The sequence below is a fragment of the Capra hircus genome, chromosome 1 (genome assembly GCF_001704415.2).
Source record: "Capra hircus breed San Clemente chromosome 1, ASM170441v1, whole genome shotgun sequence".
NCBI lineage: Eukaryota > Metazoa > Chordata > Mammalia > Artiodactyla > Bovidae > Capra > Capra hircus.
In genome coordinates, this window is record NC_030808.1 from 127,888,314 (window position 1) to 127,906,258 (window position 17,945).

Below are 17,945 nucleotides of genomic sequence, written 5' to 3' on the forward strand. Positions count from 1 at the left end.
TGCAGGACACCAGCCAGCTGCAGCCTGTAGGTGTCACCCTTCTGCTGGCCAAGCATCACTGCTGGCATCACACCCCCACACTGGCACCATCAGCACCAATCTGTACATGCTTGGGTTCCACAACTTTTCTTGGCCAGTTGAACCTGAGATATTGCCTTCATGTGCAAGATCAACAGCATAGAAACTGAAGGGACTTCCCTGGTGGTCCCTGAAGACTCTGCATCTCCAGTGCAGTGGGTATGAATTTGACCCTCATCAGGGAACAAAGATCCCACACACCACGTGGCCAAGAAAAGAAAAAAACAATGACCAAAAAAGAGGATTCACACTAGAAATTTAAGGTGTGATACTGAGTGGGCTGTTGGAGCAGATAGGAATTGAAGGAAGTGGAGCAGGGACTCAGAGGTGTCATGCCTGGGATGAAATTAACTGCTTGGTTCTGGATGGTTCCCTTGGATGAGTCACTAACAAAGGGAAGAACTCTGGGTCTGGGCTCCAGGTCCTTATCTCAGGCCAAAGGCAGCATTTCCCAAAGTGAATGCTGGTCAGAAAGATGCTTTAGGAGGGCAAGTATTCCACAGTCCAATCGGTTTGAGAAACTCTCTTTCCTACATTTTCTTCCAGATGATTCCCAATGCATGTTCTGAAAATTTCTCTCCTTAGGTTATGGGTACAGGTGCTCCTGGGGTCCTCTTGATAACTGAACTGTAAACAGTGGTGTGTGAAAGTGGCCTTGACAACACTCACTATTGGGATCTCTTTCTAGCTGTGACTTTAGTGATGTCATGTTGGTGACTTCAGATCAGCCAAAGAGGGAGTAGTTATGTCATGGGAGTCAGCAGATGCTACAAATTTGAACTCTTCTCCCCAGAACTGCTTGATAGCCATCCTCGAGCACTCTATGGCCCAGAGACCTGCTCACCTTGGTCATGCCTTTGAGTACCCACATGGCTGATCATGACCCAGGGGACCAAATAATCTGAATCAAGGTGGTGTGATGATTCTTTGCTTCTGAGGAACTGAATTCACCAGATCCACACTAATATGGTCTAGGATAGAGGTCACAAGATGGTCAACTGAGTCCTAAAGTCAGCCTCCTAGTCCAGTTTTTTGGGGGGATGGTCCATACAGCATTTGTTAAAACCTAGGAATTAGTTGCCAAAATTTAATATCTGGTCTGTTTCACATGAAAACGCAGGTTTCTGATTGTCTCGAAAGAGAAAATCAGGAGCTCTGGCAATCATGAGCAATACCCTTGCACTGAGACAGGGGCTGGGGCTGAGAAGCAGTCATCCCCGTGGACTTGCACACATCTGTCTTTACACTGAAGGCCCCATCCAGGTAACTGTGCTACCTTTGGCTGCCTTTACCTCTGCAGGCACGTGAGTTTGGCTTATAACAAAGAGTCAGCCCTACGCTCTGTTCCTCCCACAGGTGGTTTGAGGTGCTTCACAAAAAGGTAGGCCATGCTCCAGGGTGCAGAGGTGGGTAGGATCACCTTCCACTGGGGAAATCAAAGTGGCATTACTGATCTATAGCCCTGAAGCTTTGAGGGAACTTTCTATCAGAGGTCAGACTTCCATGATCTTGGTTACAGGAGGGTGGATGGCATTCCAGGTAGTAGGACCAGCAGGAGTGAAAACGTGGTGATAAGAATGTTCCCATGTGCTTTGGGAATTCTAAGACCTAGGGTGCCTGCTGGGCAATTGGGTGATACAAGGGTGAAAGTGTAGAGTGGGCCACGTCACAGAGCCCCTTGGATTTGAGGCTTAATTCAGTTTAGCTTCATAAATGCTCTCTGAGGCCTTTCTAGCCCAGGTTCTCTACTAGAGCATGAACACAGGTCTGATTGTGGTGAAACCTCTGTCCAGGACTTTTATCCATAGTGTAGTCATTTATAAGCTGGTTTTTGTTGGGGTGTGTGTTTGCCACGGACCCTCATCAGGTTTACCTAACGTAAAGCCCTTTATTTAAACCTGATAGACCAGAACATTTTCAGTTTCAAAAAAATCTATCTCGTTTGACCTGAGGAACAAGGAAAGCCCTGGAGCTCCAGGGGTCTTCCATATGGAGGGCAAGTTTCTGGAAGTCTCTGTAGCCTGTCTGCCTGGGAGGGCACCACCCAGCGGAGCTTCAGTCTCACGTGGACACAGAGTCAGAGAGGGAGGCCAGGAGCAGGCCGTTGTGGAGGCTGAGGGGTGAGGGGATGTGTCTGAAAGAGGTGAGAGGGAATAGGCAGGAAAGAAAATGAAGGGTCTGTTTATCATACAGCAAGAACATGGGCCCGATTGTTTCAGGAACAAAGAAATAATGAGAACTGTCAAGGGCCCTCTATATCGAGGGCTCCAGACATGCCCAAGGATAGGGGTATGTGTGTGTGTGTGTGTGTGTGTGTGCTTGTGTATATGTGTATTTGTGTGTGTTTTATCCAGGTGAAGATGGAAGGACCCCCAAACAGACAAAATCTCCTCAGGCTTCTTGCTGACTTTCTGAGACATAATACAAAAAATATAGTTCATTGTGATAAATGTGCTGTCTTCACATAGAACAGAAGAGCTCCTCTTAGGGTGTGAATAACCTGTATTTGGGGGATTGTCATAGATGGGGAGACGTGAGCAGGGGTAGGAAAGAAAAGGTGGCAAGGGTAGGTAGATGGCATATGGCTGGAGGAGGGTAGCCAGAGCTGCTTTAAAAAAGGTGTCTATTCATACAGATGGCTAACAAATACATGAAAAGATGCTCAACATCACTCATTATCAGAGAAATCAAAACCACAATGAGGTACCATCGCATGCCAGTCAGAATGGCTGCTATCTGAAAGTTTACACACAATAAATGCTGGAGAGGGTGTGGAGAAAAGGGAACCCTCTTACACTGTTGGTGGGAATGCAAACTAGTACAGCCACTATGGAGAACAGTGTGGGGATTCCTTCAAAAACTGGAACTAGAACTGCCTTATGACCCAGTAATCCCACTGCTGGGCATACACACTGAGGAAACCAGAATTGAAAGAGACACATGTACCTCAATGTTCATCGCAGCACTGTTTATAATAGCCAGGACATGGGAGCAACCTAGATGTCCATCAGCAGCGTGATGAATGGATAAGATGAATGGATAAGAAAGGTGTGGTACATATACACAATGGAGTATTACTCAGCCATTAAAAAGAATACACTTGAATCCGTTCTAATGAGATGGATGAAGCTGGAGCCTATTATACAGAGTGAAGTAAGCCAGAAAGAAAAACACCAATACAGTATACTAACACATATATATGGAATTTAGAAAGATGGTAATGATGACCCTATATGTGAGACAGCAAAAGAGACACAGATGTATAGAACAGTTTTTTGGACTCTGTGGGAGAAGGTGAGGGTGGGATGTTTTGAGAGAATAGCATTGAAACATGTAAATTATCATATGTGAAAAGATCGCCAGTCCAGGTTCAATGCATAAGACAGGGTGCTCAGGGCTGGTGCACTGGGATGATTCAGAGGGATGGGATGGGGAAGGAGGTGGGAGGGGGGTTCAGGATGGGGAACACATGTACACCCATGGCTGATTCATGTCAATGTATGGCAAAAACCACTACAATATTGTAAAGTAATTAGCCTCCCATTAAAATAAATAAATGAAAAAAAAGTATCTATTGGTGATGTTTGCTGTGTTGCATGCCCCCTCCATGACCTCAAAACTTCCAAGAAAACTGATTTTTCCTTCCTTCTTTCTGGAAGCAAAAGGTAAGACTTAACTCGTGGGTGGGCCCAATATAAATTAGGAGGGAGAGGCAGCTGTACCCTCGACTCACATAAAAGTCCTCTGGATGTCCACTGGGTTTGGATGGGAAGACAGCCCATCTTCAGGTTTCAAAACAAGGTGGCCCTGACTAGCACCTAGGTGTAAGGGAAGGTCAGCAGGAATGGAAGAGCAGGAAGCAATGGGCTGGGGAGAGAGAGAAGAGGAGAGTGCTGGGCTCAGCCCCACCTGCCCTCTTCAGTGCCCCCAGCTTCCTTGGGTCTCATCTTCATCTTAATTAAGATCACACACATAGAGTTCCAGCGCTTTGTAGATGCTCAGTAAATAGGTTAGCACTGCCTTTGGATTGGTCTCCAGTAACAGTGCTGCCCCATTCTGCTCTGGGGGTAACAGGGTGCCCTGACAGAGCCCAGATGGGGGCCAGTTTGCCATGTCACCATTCCTCATGTAGTCCCATGTTCCTCTCTCCCCCAGGCATGGATTTAGGACAGAGCCCCAGAGACTACTGACTCAGTCAAAGCTGTTCTTAGCATCTCACCTCATCAGATAGTCTCGAGAATAAAAGCTCTCCAAGGTCACCTTTACTGTGAAATTCAAAAATCATATTTATTCACCAATTCACAGAAAGTGTCATAATGACCACCAACATGAATCAGTTTGTAGGCATTTACAAGCCAAGGCTGAAAATAAATATCTGTCTGTGTTGAATAGGCATTTAACAAATTACCTGGAAACAGCAAGAATCTGAATTGTTAGAAATTTAAAGTTTGTGATTCACACACGGGTAAGATCACAGTCATGGGAAGGAGCCCAACAGATTCCTATGATGGTTCTTATTTCTTCTTATATCTTTATACACATAAAGCTTCTTGGTGGCCCTCACTGTGTGACAGCCTGGAATGGATCTGACAGCTCAATTACGCAGGGGAGGGGAGCTGAAAGAGGGTGGGGGGAGGCAAAAGGGCATTTTCCTCTGTGACTGGGCAATCTCGTTCAATGAGCAAGATGACAGCATGATCTCCTGAAATTAGATTCAGTATAAATGCATCCTTCTAATGAGATAGTCCAGAGTTTGCCTTGTGTCACACGCATACACACAACAGAATATTTAGTAAATAAACCCATTTTGTAAATTGAAGGCATTTGCTCTGAGACAGCTGGAAGATCTCAGAAGTCTGACACGTGTCAGGTACACACTGGCCCAGCCATGGAGCTGCAGATGCCCACGGCGAGAGGCACTCTGGTCACACTGGCAGAAACTGTCCAGACAGTAACGGTGATCAAAGGTGATTCTATAGAATGATGCTGCTGACCCTTCCTCTGTCTACAGTGTCAACACCACAGAGGTTCTGAGGAGAGAAGCTCGCAGGACCTTTCCCCCACCCACTGTGGTTGGACAAGTTGGAATAAACAGTCATCCAAGGCTTCTAATTGCTGGTGGCAGCTCCAGATATGGGAGGAGAAAACTGTAGAGCTTTCAGATCAGCTGAGCCCAGAACCTTTTCATTCAGCTCCAGAACTGAAGTTGGCAAAATTCAACAGCATTTCATTGAGTATTTAGGAAATGGCAGAGACCATAGGAAGAGAGCCTCTGGCCCCATTCCCTGTAGAAATATCTTGCTGGGAGTTATGCAGATGTGGCTTTACTGGTACTGACTCACTTACTGTAACATTCTGTCACTGATCACTACCAGAGAGCCTGACCCAAGACCTGCAGCTGGCTGACAGGATGCCGAATCTGAATCTGTGAAACCACAAAAGCTTCTCTTCAGGCAGCTGTGATGATCTACATGGGGGATGTGGCTGACCTGCTTCTCTGCAACTCATTTAACTTGGGGTGTGTTGATTCTAGGGCTTCCCAGGTGACTGAGTGGTAAAGAGTCCAGCTGCCAAGGAGGAGATGCAGGTTCCATCCCTGGGTTGGGAAGATCCCCTGGAGAAGGAAATGGCAACTCACTCCAGTGTTCCTGTCTGGGAAATCCCATGGACAGAAGAGCCCAGCAGACTACAGTCCATGGGGTCGCAAAGAGTCAGACATGACTTAGCGACTAGACAGCAGCAGCAGCATGGTGATACTACTGTCTACTGAGTGGCAACAAGCTGGACCTCCAATTTCTAAGCACTTACCAAACTCTTACTATGTGCCAGTGTTTTGAGAGCAAGAATAACAGTAATAAAAAGCATAACATCCAAACCAGTGCTTCTAAGGAATTTAAACTGTGAACCATTGACATCTTCATCCTATATCTCACTTATGTCATTTTATGTGTGTGTGTATGTGTGTGTGTGTATGACACATATTTAGCTGTCCTTCGCTACTTGCCTGAAAATTTATATTTATTAATTTTCCAAACATATGTCGCCACAAATCATTGTCTTACCTTACTGACATTATAACGTCCATACCAATATAACATATCCACTCTACTACCTACAGATGTCTTTGAAAACAACTGATTTCTGCAAGCAGTTTCTTTTCTAAACTCATCAACTGTTTTTCTTCAATCTCTTATCAAGCCTGTCCAGTAGAGACCACCACCAACCCCTTTTGGAAGCCACTGAGGTCAGGCTGGAAGCAGTCAAGTGGATTGATCCATAATAACTGCTTCATCTAGAGCTGAAATCAGCTTCAAATGACTCAGAGTTTGGAAGCAACTGATTTGCTTGCCTCAGCAGTCACATGACCAGACTCACCCACACTTGGCTGGACCTTGGATACTGCAGCTCTCAGTCTAGAGCAATCCTCTGGCTTCCCCAGGGAGCCATGTCCCTCTTGCTGTCACTCTCACTCAGCCTCACCTGTTTCCTCTCCCAACTCTGAGTCACCTTTCCCCTCAATCTCTTCTCTCGTTTTTTGCGTAGTCAGTCCTGGGTAGCAAGTCTGGCTTCCTGATCTCCTAAATGCTTCTGCTTTATTTCCAGCATTTGAAATTCGTGAAAATGGGCACGACCTCTCCCGAATCCCACATGTCACAGCCTCCTCTGCAGCCATGTAAGGGAGTTGGGGGTGGGGGTGGGGCTCCTGATTCTTGCATTCCTTATCCACCAGGATGGATGTACTTTTGTCTCTGAGGTGGATGTGCACCGTTACATTCACATCTGTGACCCGTCCCCTCCCTCAGGCACAGGCAGAGACCCACATCAAAGAGCTATTAACCCTTTCTCAGGGTTGATGCCTCCTCCTCTTCACTCCCTTTTCTGCATGGGGGCTGGAGCCTGTAGCTGAGACTCGTGGTTGGTTCTCTGCTTCTGCAAATACACACAACCTGTGGGCTCATTTCTCTGATAGTTCTTCCCACTGGGGAAGAAGAACCCTCCAATTTGTGTGTGTGTGCCTATGCATGCATGTGTGTGTCCCATTTCTGTTCTGAAATGCTCGGGAAAACAAGGTCTTGGCAGCCGAGATGCATTTTTGTTTCAAGATAAAAGCAAACAGACATTAGAGCTGACATGTTTCTCTTGCCTGTGATTAATACACACCGTCTGCCTTTCAGCTCTTCTCATGTCTGTTGCCCTCTTTTCATTAGTCTATTGGGAACTGAGCTTCATCTTGATGAATCTCCTCTGCAGTGAATCTGATAAAAAGGGCCTGAAGAGCAGCACAGGCATTAACAGAGTATGACTTTCTCTCCTTGGTCGGGATGCTGCCCATGACCTTTGGGGCAAAGCCAGTTGGCTCATCAAGGCCCACCTACCCCGGCTCCTTGCCTAGGGGCTCCTGTTACTGGTTATAGCTGGGAGAGGGTCCCTCTCCAAAAAACCCCACTCTCTTCTCTTTCCACTGGGGAAGCAGGAATGCTCCCCTTCCTCTACTGCACTTCTGTCCTCCTCCACCTGAATTTATAAAGGACCTGAACTTGTATATGGAGAGAAAAAATGGAGCCATCTTCCTCCATTGTAGTATCTTAATTTTTCAAACCCCATGAATTCATGGAGGTTAAGGGAAATCTGCTATTCCGTTTACTTTAGCATTTATGGAGCACACGCTGTGGCCGAGGTGCCTTGCTAGACACCCAGGGTGCTGCAACAGAGAAATTTATCTTCTTGCTTTGAGGAGCGGGCCTGGGGCAGCAGAGGAGGCCAGAGTCAGGCAGCCGTACTAGCTTTACACAAGCATGCTTTCTAGTGTCCTAGTCACCCCATCTGGTGCCTGGAAAACGAGGTCTGTGGTTCCTTTTCACTCAATGGAAAGTTTTCATGGAGTGGGCCCCTGATTCTGGAGATGTGGTACCTCAGCGGTCCAGAGGTACCAGCTCCCCCCTGCTCCTCAAGATGGGAGGAATTGCTAATATTGGGACACGATTTTCTCTAGTGTTTCTGGTTAATGTAAACGGCTGTTATGTCCTACCCAGCGCCACACTGCGTGTGTCCCACCTGTATCCAGGACTTCAATGAACACTCCCCCTTATTCACTCACTCTACCTGACATCATGGCTGGATCTGAGCCCTCACCCTCAGTTCACGGTGTGTCCCTGTCCTGCCTGCAATCAAGAACAAAACCCACCTGCTCCTGGAACTACTGAAGGCCCCTCCATCCTCTTTCTGCCCCCCATGGGAGCTTTGGTCCCATGGGAGCCTTTGTAATAAGTGACTAACCTCAGGGAAACATATAACATTGCCTTAAGGTCATGGGTGAGAAATGTTTCATGAGAGAACTCACAAAGAGAGGCCAGCTGTGAATAGAGGCTCTCCTGGATCTAAGTGATATGAAAGAATGCTTTATCTCCCCCTCTTGGGTCTGGCTGGTTGTCTTCCTTCTCTCCCTCCAGCACACAACTGGCCAGCCCCATTCGTCCTTGTTAGTATATTCTAATCTATGAGAGATGAGTTATTCTCGATAGGATCTCTGTGGTCTTAGGACACTGGACATTTAATTAGAAGATTTTTTCCAAGCTGGATTGGAGAAATAGAGGTGTCCTGGGGAGGGGAAGTGGCATTTGGGAGGTATCAGCAAGGAGATGGCTGAGAGGACCAGGAATGAGTCTGATCAGGAGGGGATGGGGGTTTGTAGGAGTTAAACAGTAGATGCTGGATCTCTGAGGTCATGTATCTGGGCTCCTTCTCAGCCTGTTTCTCCTCTGTGCTTCTGCCCCAAGGCCCAGCACCCCATTCTCTGATGCCCAAAAATCCATACATGAAGACAGACTCAGTACCCCAGAGCTATGTGTAAATGACTAATAGGGCACCAACTAGTTCCTTCCAAAGGTTTGTGGACCTTCACAGTTTAAGCCTAAATCAAGAAGCTAAATCAATAAAAGGTGGACCTCAGGGATCCAGTTGATGGGGGAAAGGACATTGGTGGAGCTTGGCACATTTGCAGGTCTTATAAATTCGAGGGCCAAGACATTGTCTGTAGGGAAGGCTGTAGGCTTGTTTTGGGGTTTTGTTTTCTACTTTCAGTAGCATCCAGAGTGAGTTACTGCCCTTCCAAGAAAAGCCATTCATTCACCATCCGATTTAGTGGCTGCATGTGACACCACATGGCCTTGTCTCATTACAAATGGAGCCATGCTGCAATCACCTGGCTGTGTCCTTAACTGACCCGGCTCCACTCCTGCCAGGCCCTGGGCCACTCCGCCAGCATACTACAGTTTAATTGTTTCCCCTTAAAATACACATGTGGAGGAGGCCACTCAGCTTATAGGACCCTGGAAGGTAGCCTCCCTGGGGCTGGGTGGCTTCACTGCAGCTTCTCCTGGGCTGTCTTTCTCCAGAATGAGTGGGGCCAGACCAGCAGGGAGTAGTTCATGCCCTAGGGGAGGAGTGGAATGGGGGCTAGGACCAGGGTTCCCTGAAACCACTGACTCAGAGAGAGTGGATTAGAGCCTGCAGGGCCCAGGAGAGAGGTGGGGCAGTCTGCTTCAGCATGCTCATCAGTACACATTTTTTTTTCTTTTAAATCTTCTTAATAGTCATCGGCTCCCAATGCCAGCTTTAATTTTTCTTCTCATCCTCTGGATCAGGGGCTCTGAAACCTTAGCATGCATCAGAATCAGAGAGCTCCTTAAAACACAGACCTGGTTCAGCAGGTCTTGGGTGGGGCCCAGGGATTTGTATTTATCATTTGATCCCAGGTGATGCTATTACCTTGGCCTAAGGACACTTTGAGAGCCTGGATTCCATAGGATGGGGTGTGAACCCACAGTAGGCCCTCCCAACTCAGCCATTTTTCCTTCTTCAGCTCTAACCTGGGACCTCTGAGCCCCAGGCTGTTCCATGGCCGTAGATCTAGGCTCATGCTGGCTCCTGGACCTGGGTTACCCTTCCTAACTTCCAATGTCTGGCTGCCTGCTGTTTCTACATAAGAACTTCCTTTGGCTGTTTTCACTGAAACTCAGCTCTTGGCCATGCTATTTCTGCCCTGTAGGCAGGGTGACTGGCTTCCATCTACAGGTGAGCTGAATCAACCTGGGGTGGAATTAAGAAACACGTAGGATAGGACTGCCTACATCCCTCGAAAGTTCCCCACTTGGCCTCAGCAATGTGTGGCAGGGTTCCCACCTACCACCTGACACAGTTGGAGAACTGCCAAAGCAAGTTATCCCCCTCTCCCAATCCCAACTTCTGTCCCCACCATCCTGACTGCTCATGGACAGCCTCCAGCAGGGCAGAGGAACCATCCCAGCAGCTCGAAAGATCCTCACGGGTAGGGCCACTGCTCATCCATCCTCCCTTCCCCATTCCTGGCATAGGGCCTGGCATGCCACAGGGACTGAGCAAGGGTTTGCTGAATTACATTGAACAGAGGTGCAAACATAGAATCCCATCTGTTCGCTCATGGCATACAGAGGTTGTCTGATTGCTTTCTGGGGTGCTCATGAAGGTAACATCTTCTGTCTCTTTTCGTCTCCCTGGAAGAGTCAAGTTTGGCTTCTAACCCATTTCTTACCAAGCCAACTTTTCTTTCTGGTTGGCGCCCTAAGGAAAACCAGAGCAAGATCTATAAAGCAGGTACAGGATAAATTTATAAAGTAAAGCAAATAAGGGCAGGAAAATGAAGGTGCTGGAGTAGACTTCAAAACTTCCATTACTCATTGCCTTTGCCTACAGCTGGACAACAGAGAGTGGTTACATGAAAATTAAATTGTGCCCAGGGCTTTGGCTTCTCAGCCTTGATAAACATCTGATGCCAATGGAGAATGCTATAGTATCCACAGCCTGCCAGAGTGCATCACTGTAGGCTTCGGGGTCCCCCAAAGGCCTCAGGATGGTCTTCCCTGAAAAGCATCTATATTGCACTGGTACATTTTTTTCAAAGGATTAGACCAGCTCTCTAGGGTTTTCTTTTTTTTTTAGTAAAACTGATTTGGTTAATTCAAATAAGGGGATGGTTAAGAAGAAAGTTTTCCTGTTCTCCTTTTCTTCCTTTGGCTAATGTTGACTCATATAGCCGAGAAGACTGCTAATTTTGAAGTGTGCCCAGCTGGGCTTTCTACTGATTATGCTGTATTGATTTAAACAGTCACAAGTCTTTAAGATCATTTTTATAGCAATGGCATGAGCAGAGCTGAATGGAAATCAGTCTGAGATAATGAACATTCTTGCTTAGAAATCGTTACAGGCTGAGTTGTTGGGGGAAGGCCCTGCACCTGGGAGTCAGCACTTAGCTCAGTGGGCTTCGGCGCTCAGTGGTCAGCGGGTTCCTGAATCCCAACCTTTTGACTCTTGACAAATGTTTGCCTGAGCTTGAGTCAATTCAACAAGTAACAAGTTATTTTTTGTTTTTTTTTTGTTTTTTCCTCTGGAACATGGATTTTAAAAACAGTTTAGATAAGGACTATGCATTATTTGCTGTTCATTTTGGAGGCAAAGACCCCTGAGCAGTTTATGGGAGGGCCTAAGATACCTGCTTTTTCTTGGCAAATGAAAGGCTGGAAGGCTGCTTCCCCCACACACGCGGTTGAGGTGTGCAAACTGTGGCCCCAGGGCCAAATCTGGCCAGCTGCTAGTTTTTGTAAGGCCCATGGAAGGAGATCTAACCAGTCTATCCTAAAGGAAATCAGTCCTGGGTGTTCATTGGAAGGACTGATATTGAAACTGAAACTCCAATATCTTGGCCACCTGATGCCAAGAGCTGACTTATTTGAAAAGACCCTGATGTTGGGAAAGATTGAAGGCAGGAGGAGAAGAGGACGACAGAGGATGAGATGGTTAGATATCTGGCATCACTGACTCAATGGACATGAGTTTGAGTAAACTCTGGGAGTTGGTGATGGACAGGGAGGCCTGGCCTGCTGTGGTTCATGGGATCACAAAGAGTCGGACACGACTGAGTGACTGAACTGAACTGATGGACTCAGAAAGTTATTTCTGGTTTTAAATACTGGAAAATAAAAGTCAAATAAGTAATAAGTTTTTGTGACATCTGACAATAATATGAATTCAAGTTGCCTGATTTTTTGTGTTCATAATTTTTTTTTTAATATAGCCATATTCATCCATTTAAGTGTCTTGTCTGTGGCTGGTTCATGCTACCATGGCAGGGTAGAATACTTGTGACAGAGACCTTATGGCCTGAAAAATCCAAAATATCTACCAACTGGCTCCTTCCAGGTGAAGTTTGCCAGTCCTGCCATATGTATAAGAACAAGATACATTACTTCCCTTCCAGGAGTCCATCTCCCTGCAGGGTCCCGGTCTGCCAGGCCACAGCCTGTACTACAAGCAGAGCTATGTGTGCTAAGCCATGCCTGATAGAATAATCGTATATATTTAAGACAGAGGTGGTGAAAGCAGAACCCACTGAAATCACATTTTTGGTAACTAGATGAACTGAGGCCTCGGTCAGATCTATAGCACTTGATTAAACAGTGTACTTAGTATTATTTAATGCAGGTGGCCAACTAGTTGATTGTTTTACTCCACTAGGGCAACTCATTCTGTACTAGCCTTTTCCATCAACCTCCTCCTTCTCTTCTTGTCACCTGAGGTTTCAGCCTATGTGTTTCCAACCTCCAGAGAGCAGGATCTGATCATCTGCTTGGCAAGACAAGCAAAAGTCTGTCCTGTGGACAAACGGGTCAGCTGTTCCTCCCTGTCCAGATGGACATCTGCTGCTGCTGCTGTCTCGGTGAGAGGCCACATGGTATCCAGCCACCTGGGAGTTTGAATTCCCAGATGCCAGCAGATGGAGACTGGAAAACGCTGGGCTGATTAATGGCATTTTCCACCTGTGATTAGAATCCTTGGGAGATGGCAAGTTATGTTACTCACCACTCACCTGGATACTTCCTGAAGCTTCTGCTACTTTTATATAATTGCCCCTTGTTCTCACCTGTGGTGCTGAGGTCGGTACTGGGAACACTATAAATGCCCACAGACCCAGCAGCCATCTCAAGTGCCTTGTCCTCAGGGCTGGCAATGCAGGCTGATCTCCCATAGTGGGAGCAGACAGAACCCCACTGTTTCTCTACATATGAGGCCTGTCACAAGTGAATCGACTGCACTGCCCTGGCCAAGTGCCACTGTCACCTGCTCCCTTCCCTCCCAAAGCCCACAAATGTATAATGGTTTCATGTGCCCCAAACAGCTCGCTCAGCCATAAATAAGTGATGTAGCCACTGGAGGCAGTGGAGGGCATGGGGACCACCTTTCCCATCCCAGCCAAACTGAAAGACCTAGCAGAAGAAAGCACTCCCCTGAACACCAGACTTAAATATTTTAAACAAAAATCCAATTCCAAAAGAACTGGCTTTAAACATACCCATACAGTATTCATTTTACTGTTATAATTTTGCAAGAATTCTGTTAGCTCTCGAAGGCCCAACTAAAGGATCTCTTTATTTAACTAAGGGGATTGTAAGGAGTAAAACCCCAAGATTTTCTTCTAGTAGATGCATAGACCCAGCCTGATAGAAAAGGGCTATTGGGGAAATTCACAGAGGCATCTATTTCCATTCCTTGAATAGAAAACCCCAAACTTCTGCCGGTGCTTCTTCTAAGAAGGGAAAAATGAGAGCATGGGTTGAGTTTGCGAATGAGTCCCTCTTCTTCCTGCGACTTCTCCCTCCCCCTCTGCACTCGTCTCTTACATGATTTCTATGCCTATTTCTCCTCTGCAGCTCTCAAATCCTCTAAGGGTAGGAAGGGCTTATTGTCTGCTTTCTTCCTTTCCCACAGCTGCTGGTAGAGCGCTTAGCACACAGCAGGTTCCCAGCAATGCCTCTTAGTTCATGAACACAAATAAGCAGAATCAGAGTGGCAGGCCCTAGGCAAGGAGTGGATGGTGGAGAGTCCCATCTAGCTGATGCGTCAGAAAAGCTCTGAGCAAGATGCTGAATCTCTGAAGCTCAGTTTACAAACATGAAAATGGGTCTAATAATAGATGTCCCCACTACCCCATGGGATTATTGGAGGCTCGAAGGAGAGAAGAGATGCAAAAATCACTCTAGGTGATGGAAAAAGCTGCCTAAGGTAGTTCCCTCAAATCAGAAGGTTTCCTTGAATCAGAAAGACCCATCATGGATCCTCACTGGGTGGAGGTTAGACTAAAGGACATTGACGGTGGTCCCCCTTCATAAGTTCTCTCTGAGTTGGTAACACAGCAAGTACAGTGAATAGATTCTGAACTTTCTTTTGAACCTGAATGTCCTGTGCCTGTAGACCAGCTCTATTGCTGCGCCAAGCCAATATGAGGTGGTTGGGGGATGGGTGTGGGGAGAGTTTGACGATAGATCATACACACTAAGGACAAAAAAGCCCAAGACATTTGAAACAAAGACATTCGCAGAGCCTCGTGGAACTCCTATAACAGCTCTAGTTCTTGCCTGCTATCTTCTTGGCCACAAAAGAGCACAGACCAGTTACTATAGCAACAACTCTCCTCCAAAAGTGTCCACATTAAGATGGAGATGGAAAAGATTTTCTTATTTAAAAAAGCAGAAAGAAAGAAACTAGGTTTTTGGATATATCTGCCATCCACCTAAAGCACTGCTCCTTTTCTGAGAAGAAAAAAGAAGCTGTTATTATGGCAAACATGCTTCTAATTCCTATCAGTTTAATCTCCAAACTCTTGTTTTAGACTCGGCGCAATCCATGCTTGTTCCAATACATCTAAGAGGAATGTATCTTCTCAAGAGGCAGAACTGTGAATTAGGGGATGAAGGACCCTAAGACTAGATGGTGAGAGCCTTGTCCACTTTGGGGCCACCTTCTGGCCTGGGAGGGCCCAGCCACCCTCGTCACCCAGCTCTGTGTCCACCACGCAGCCCAGTTGTACCATCTCCTCAGCTCTTCCTTCTGCTCCCCAGCTGTAGGCTTGTCTCAGTTGCTGCCGGGGGCAGTAGCTGTGTGGAATGCTTTCTGGCCTCCATGGTGTCCTGTGGTGGGAGCTGCCAGTAGGGCAGCCCTGCAGGTCTCAGTGGCTGCCAGCAAGGCAGGTTCTCAGAGTGCTTTGGCAGGAACCAGGCCCTGCTGTGGCCAAGGACCTATTCTTGGTTTTGGACTTTTCATATAAGCTTCTACGGCCTCAAGAAGAACAAAGGAAAAGGCTCTCCAAAATGAGATCGGACATGTGTGTGGGGTGAGGGGAGCTCAGGCCAACCTGCCCTGCAAACTTAATTCCACCTGGGTAAGGATGATCCTCTGACATGCAGAGGACTTAGACCTCCCGTGTGTGGAGTCTGACCACCCTGCCTGTGCGAAGCAGCCTAGAGAGTCAGGTGAGGAGAACCTGCCAGACTGTTTGGAGAGAACATGGAGTCCGTGCTCGCACAGTGGGCTGGAACCTACTGAGCCCTGGGGAAGCCCAGCCCCAGTTGGGGAGCAACATAAAGGCTGACCTTCTCCCCTACTGGGAAGAGCAAACAGAGACAGAACCCACAGATCTGGTTAACAGAATGCTGGGTGAGCCCAGGGCCAGAGAAGTGGGAGCCACAGGAAAAAGTTCACCCTGAAATCCCCACTGAGGTTGACGCTGGGCTTCTGGAAATTGCCCCAGGACTGGGACACGAGCAGTGCCCAGGGCGTAAAACGTGGGTTCCAGAATGCTAGGGAAGGCCTGCCGGGACCATCATGGAAATCAGAGGCGACATGTGATAGGCTGGGGCGTACATCAGGGCGGGGCTTACAAAACGGACAGGTGGGTGGGCGTGGCCCCGGGCACTAGTAGGGGAGGGTGGAGTCGTCCCACTCCAGCTGGGCTTGCCTGGCTCCACTCTGCCCATGTCTGCCCTTGGCCGCCCCTTCCTCCTCCTCTTCCTCACTGCCCTCGGACTCGCTGCTGCTGGAGCTGTCTTCCTCCGCTTCTTCCTCCTCCTCCTCTTCCTCGGTCTCCTCTTCCCCACGCCCTGGGGCTCCGTGTTTCTGGATGTCAGGAGAGAGAAGGGAAATGCTCATCATGGATCAGACAGAAGCCATGTTGGCGCTTATGTCTCTCTCTCCATTAAGGAGATAATTAGGGCCCCTTGGAAGTTCTTCCCTTAATGCTAAACCCTTGGGCCAGGAGATGGACTTTGGAAGGGAAGTCCTCTGGAGAAAGACCAGTCAGAGGACTAAGGAAAAGGCAAGAAATGGTGAATTCCAAGACCCAGACTTAAGTGAATTGTTGTGTTTTAGGTACTGCACATTTAAGTTGATCCCATCCATCATCCAGTGAACCTTTTGGGCTAAGGTTTTGTCGTTGTTGTTTTGTTTTGCTTTAAATTTTTGGTGAGACATCTCTGGTGGCTCAGATGGTAAAGAATCTGCCTACAGTGTGGGAGACCTGGGTTTAATCCCTGGGTCAGGAAGATCCCCTGGAGAAGGGAACCCACTCCAATATTCTTGCCTGGAGAATTCCACAGACAGAGGAGCCTGGTAGGCTACAGTCCATGGGGTCGCAATGAGTTAGACACGACTGAGTTTCTAACACTAACACACATTTTTGGCAGAACCCCACAGCTTGTGGGACCTTAGTTCCTTGACCAGGGATCAAATCTGCACCCCTGTGCATTGGAAGGTGGAGTCTTAGCCACTGGACCACCAAGGAAGTCCTGGGTTAAGGTTTGTTTTCTGGCATTTCTGGAACCTATTTACATGGAACTTTCCAAGTCTTTAGTGACTTGCTTCTCAGTGAGAGAATGACATTTAAGTTTGTATCCCTTTTCCAGGTAGGAAAATAATGTCTCTGGGAGCAGAAAGTCTTCTAAGCCAAGACTCAGGTGTGCTGCCCCTCAAAAATACTCCTTCCAGAAGGACAAAGTTCACGGTCCTCATTTTGCCTGCCTGCCCTTCGTCACCTGACTTGTGTCCTAAACTCCACCCCACTCTTCCAGTCTTATCCCCTCCCCTGAGCTTTTCGGGAATTCCAGTAAAATCTGATATCTGGATTTATCCTTTGAGTTGATGAACTAGCCATAAAAGACATGTACCCATGCTTGTCTTCATCCCTTTTCTGTAGTGTTTTCTCTTCTACCTTTACCTGCGCCTAAATCCTACCCCTTCTTCAAGGTCTCTCTTAGGCTCCAAGAAGTCGTCCCTGGACACTCCAGCCACAAAGGCTTGCCCTACTCCTGCTTCACTGACTGCCAGGTTAGCCCTTGGCAAGCTCACTCTGGTCAGGTAATCAGCTTCAGGCACAATGATCTTGCATCCCACACCCGAGGCTCAGTTCTATGAGGGTGGGAATGCCGGGGTCCCACACTGATGCACTCAGCACTACACCTCAGCACATGATGGAAGCTGCATCAGCCCACTGGCTCTGAAACTGAAGCGTGAGGCCAGGTGAGGGGGAAACTGGGGGCAGGCTAGGACACTTCATTCCTCAGTGGCGCCTCGATGGCCAGTGGCCACCTTGTTTTCCTGCTCCAGCCTCTCCCTCCACCCAGCACCCCTTGGCAGACCAGAGGGCACAATGGAAGTGGCTTTTGTTGGTATTCATATGTCCAGACCAGGAGCACTGGACACTCATGTGTAGATTTGGGGAGCTGATGGCCAATTGGGACAATAAGAACTTTAGAATCAGGCAGTGGTGAGTTCGAATACTGGTGCTGACATTCCCAGTTATGGGAACCTGAACACTTTACTTTGCCTCCCTGAGTTGGTCCCACATTGGTAAATGAGGATTGGGACTCCTACATCAGAGGTTGCTGGGAAGATTAAATGAGGTGATGTGTGTACTGAGGACCCAGGGCAGTTCTGACATGATGGGTGCTCAATAAATGGCAGGTATTAGCATTGTGTTTTTGTATTTACCTACTCTGAGCCTC

The 17,945-nt window shown here is 47.6% G+C and overlaps 1 protein-coding gene across 1 annotated transcript in view; it reads right to left on the reverse strand.

The window, feature by feature from the left end:
• The window catches only part of CLSTN2 (calsyntenin 2), a 755,598-nt gene continuing 741,996 nt past the window's right edge, over nucleotides 4,344-17,945 (reverse strand). Inside the window, exon 17 of the mRNA XM_018049827.1 lies at nucleotides 4,344-16,062. Within this exon, the coding sequence (XP_017905316.1) occupies nucleotides 15,862-16,062 (201 nt within the window). The 3' untranslated portion in view covers nucleotides 4,344-15,861. The remainder of the gene's footprint in view (nucleotides 16,063-17,945) is intronic.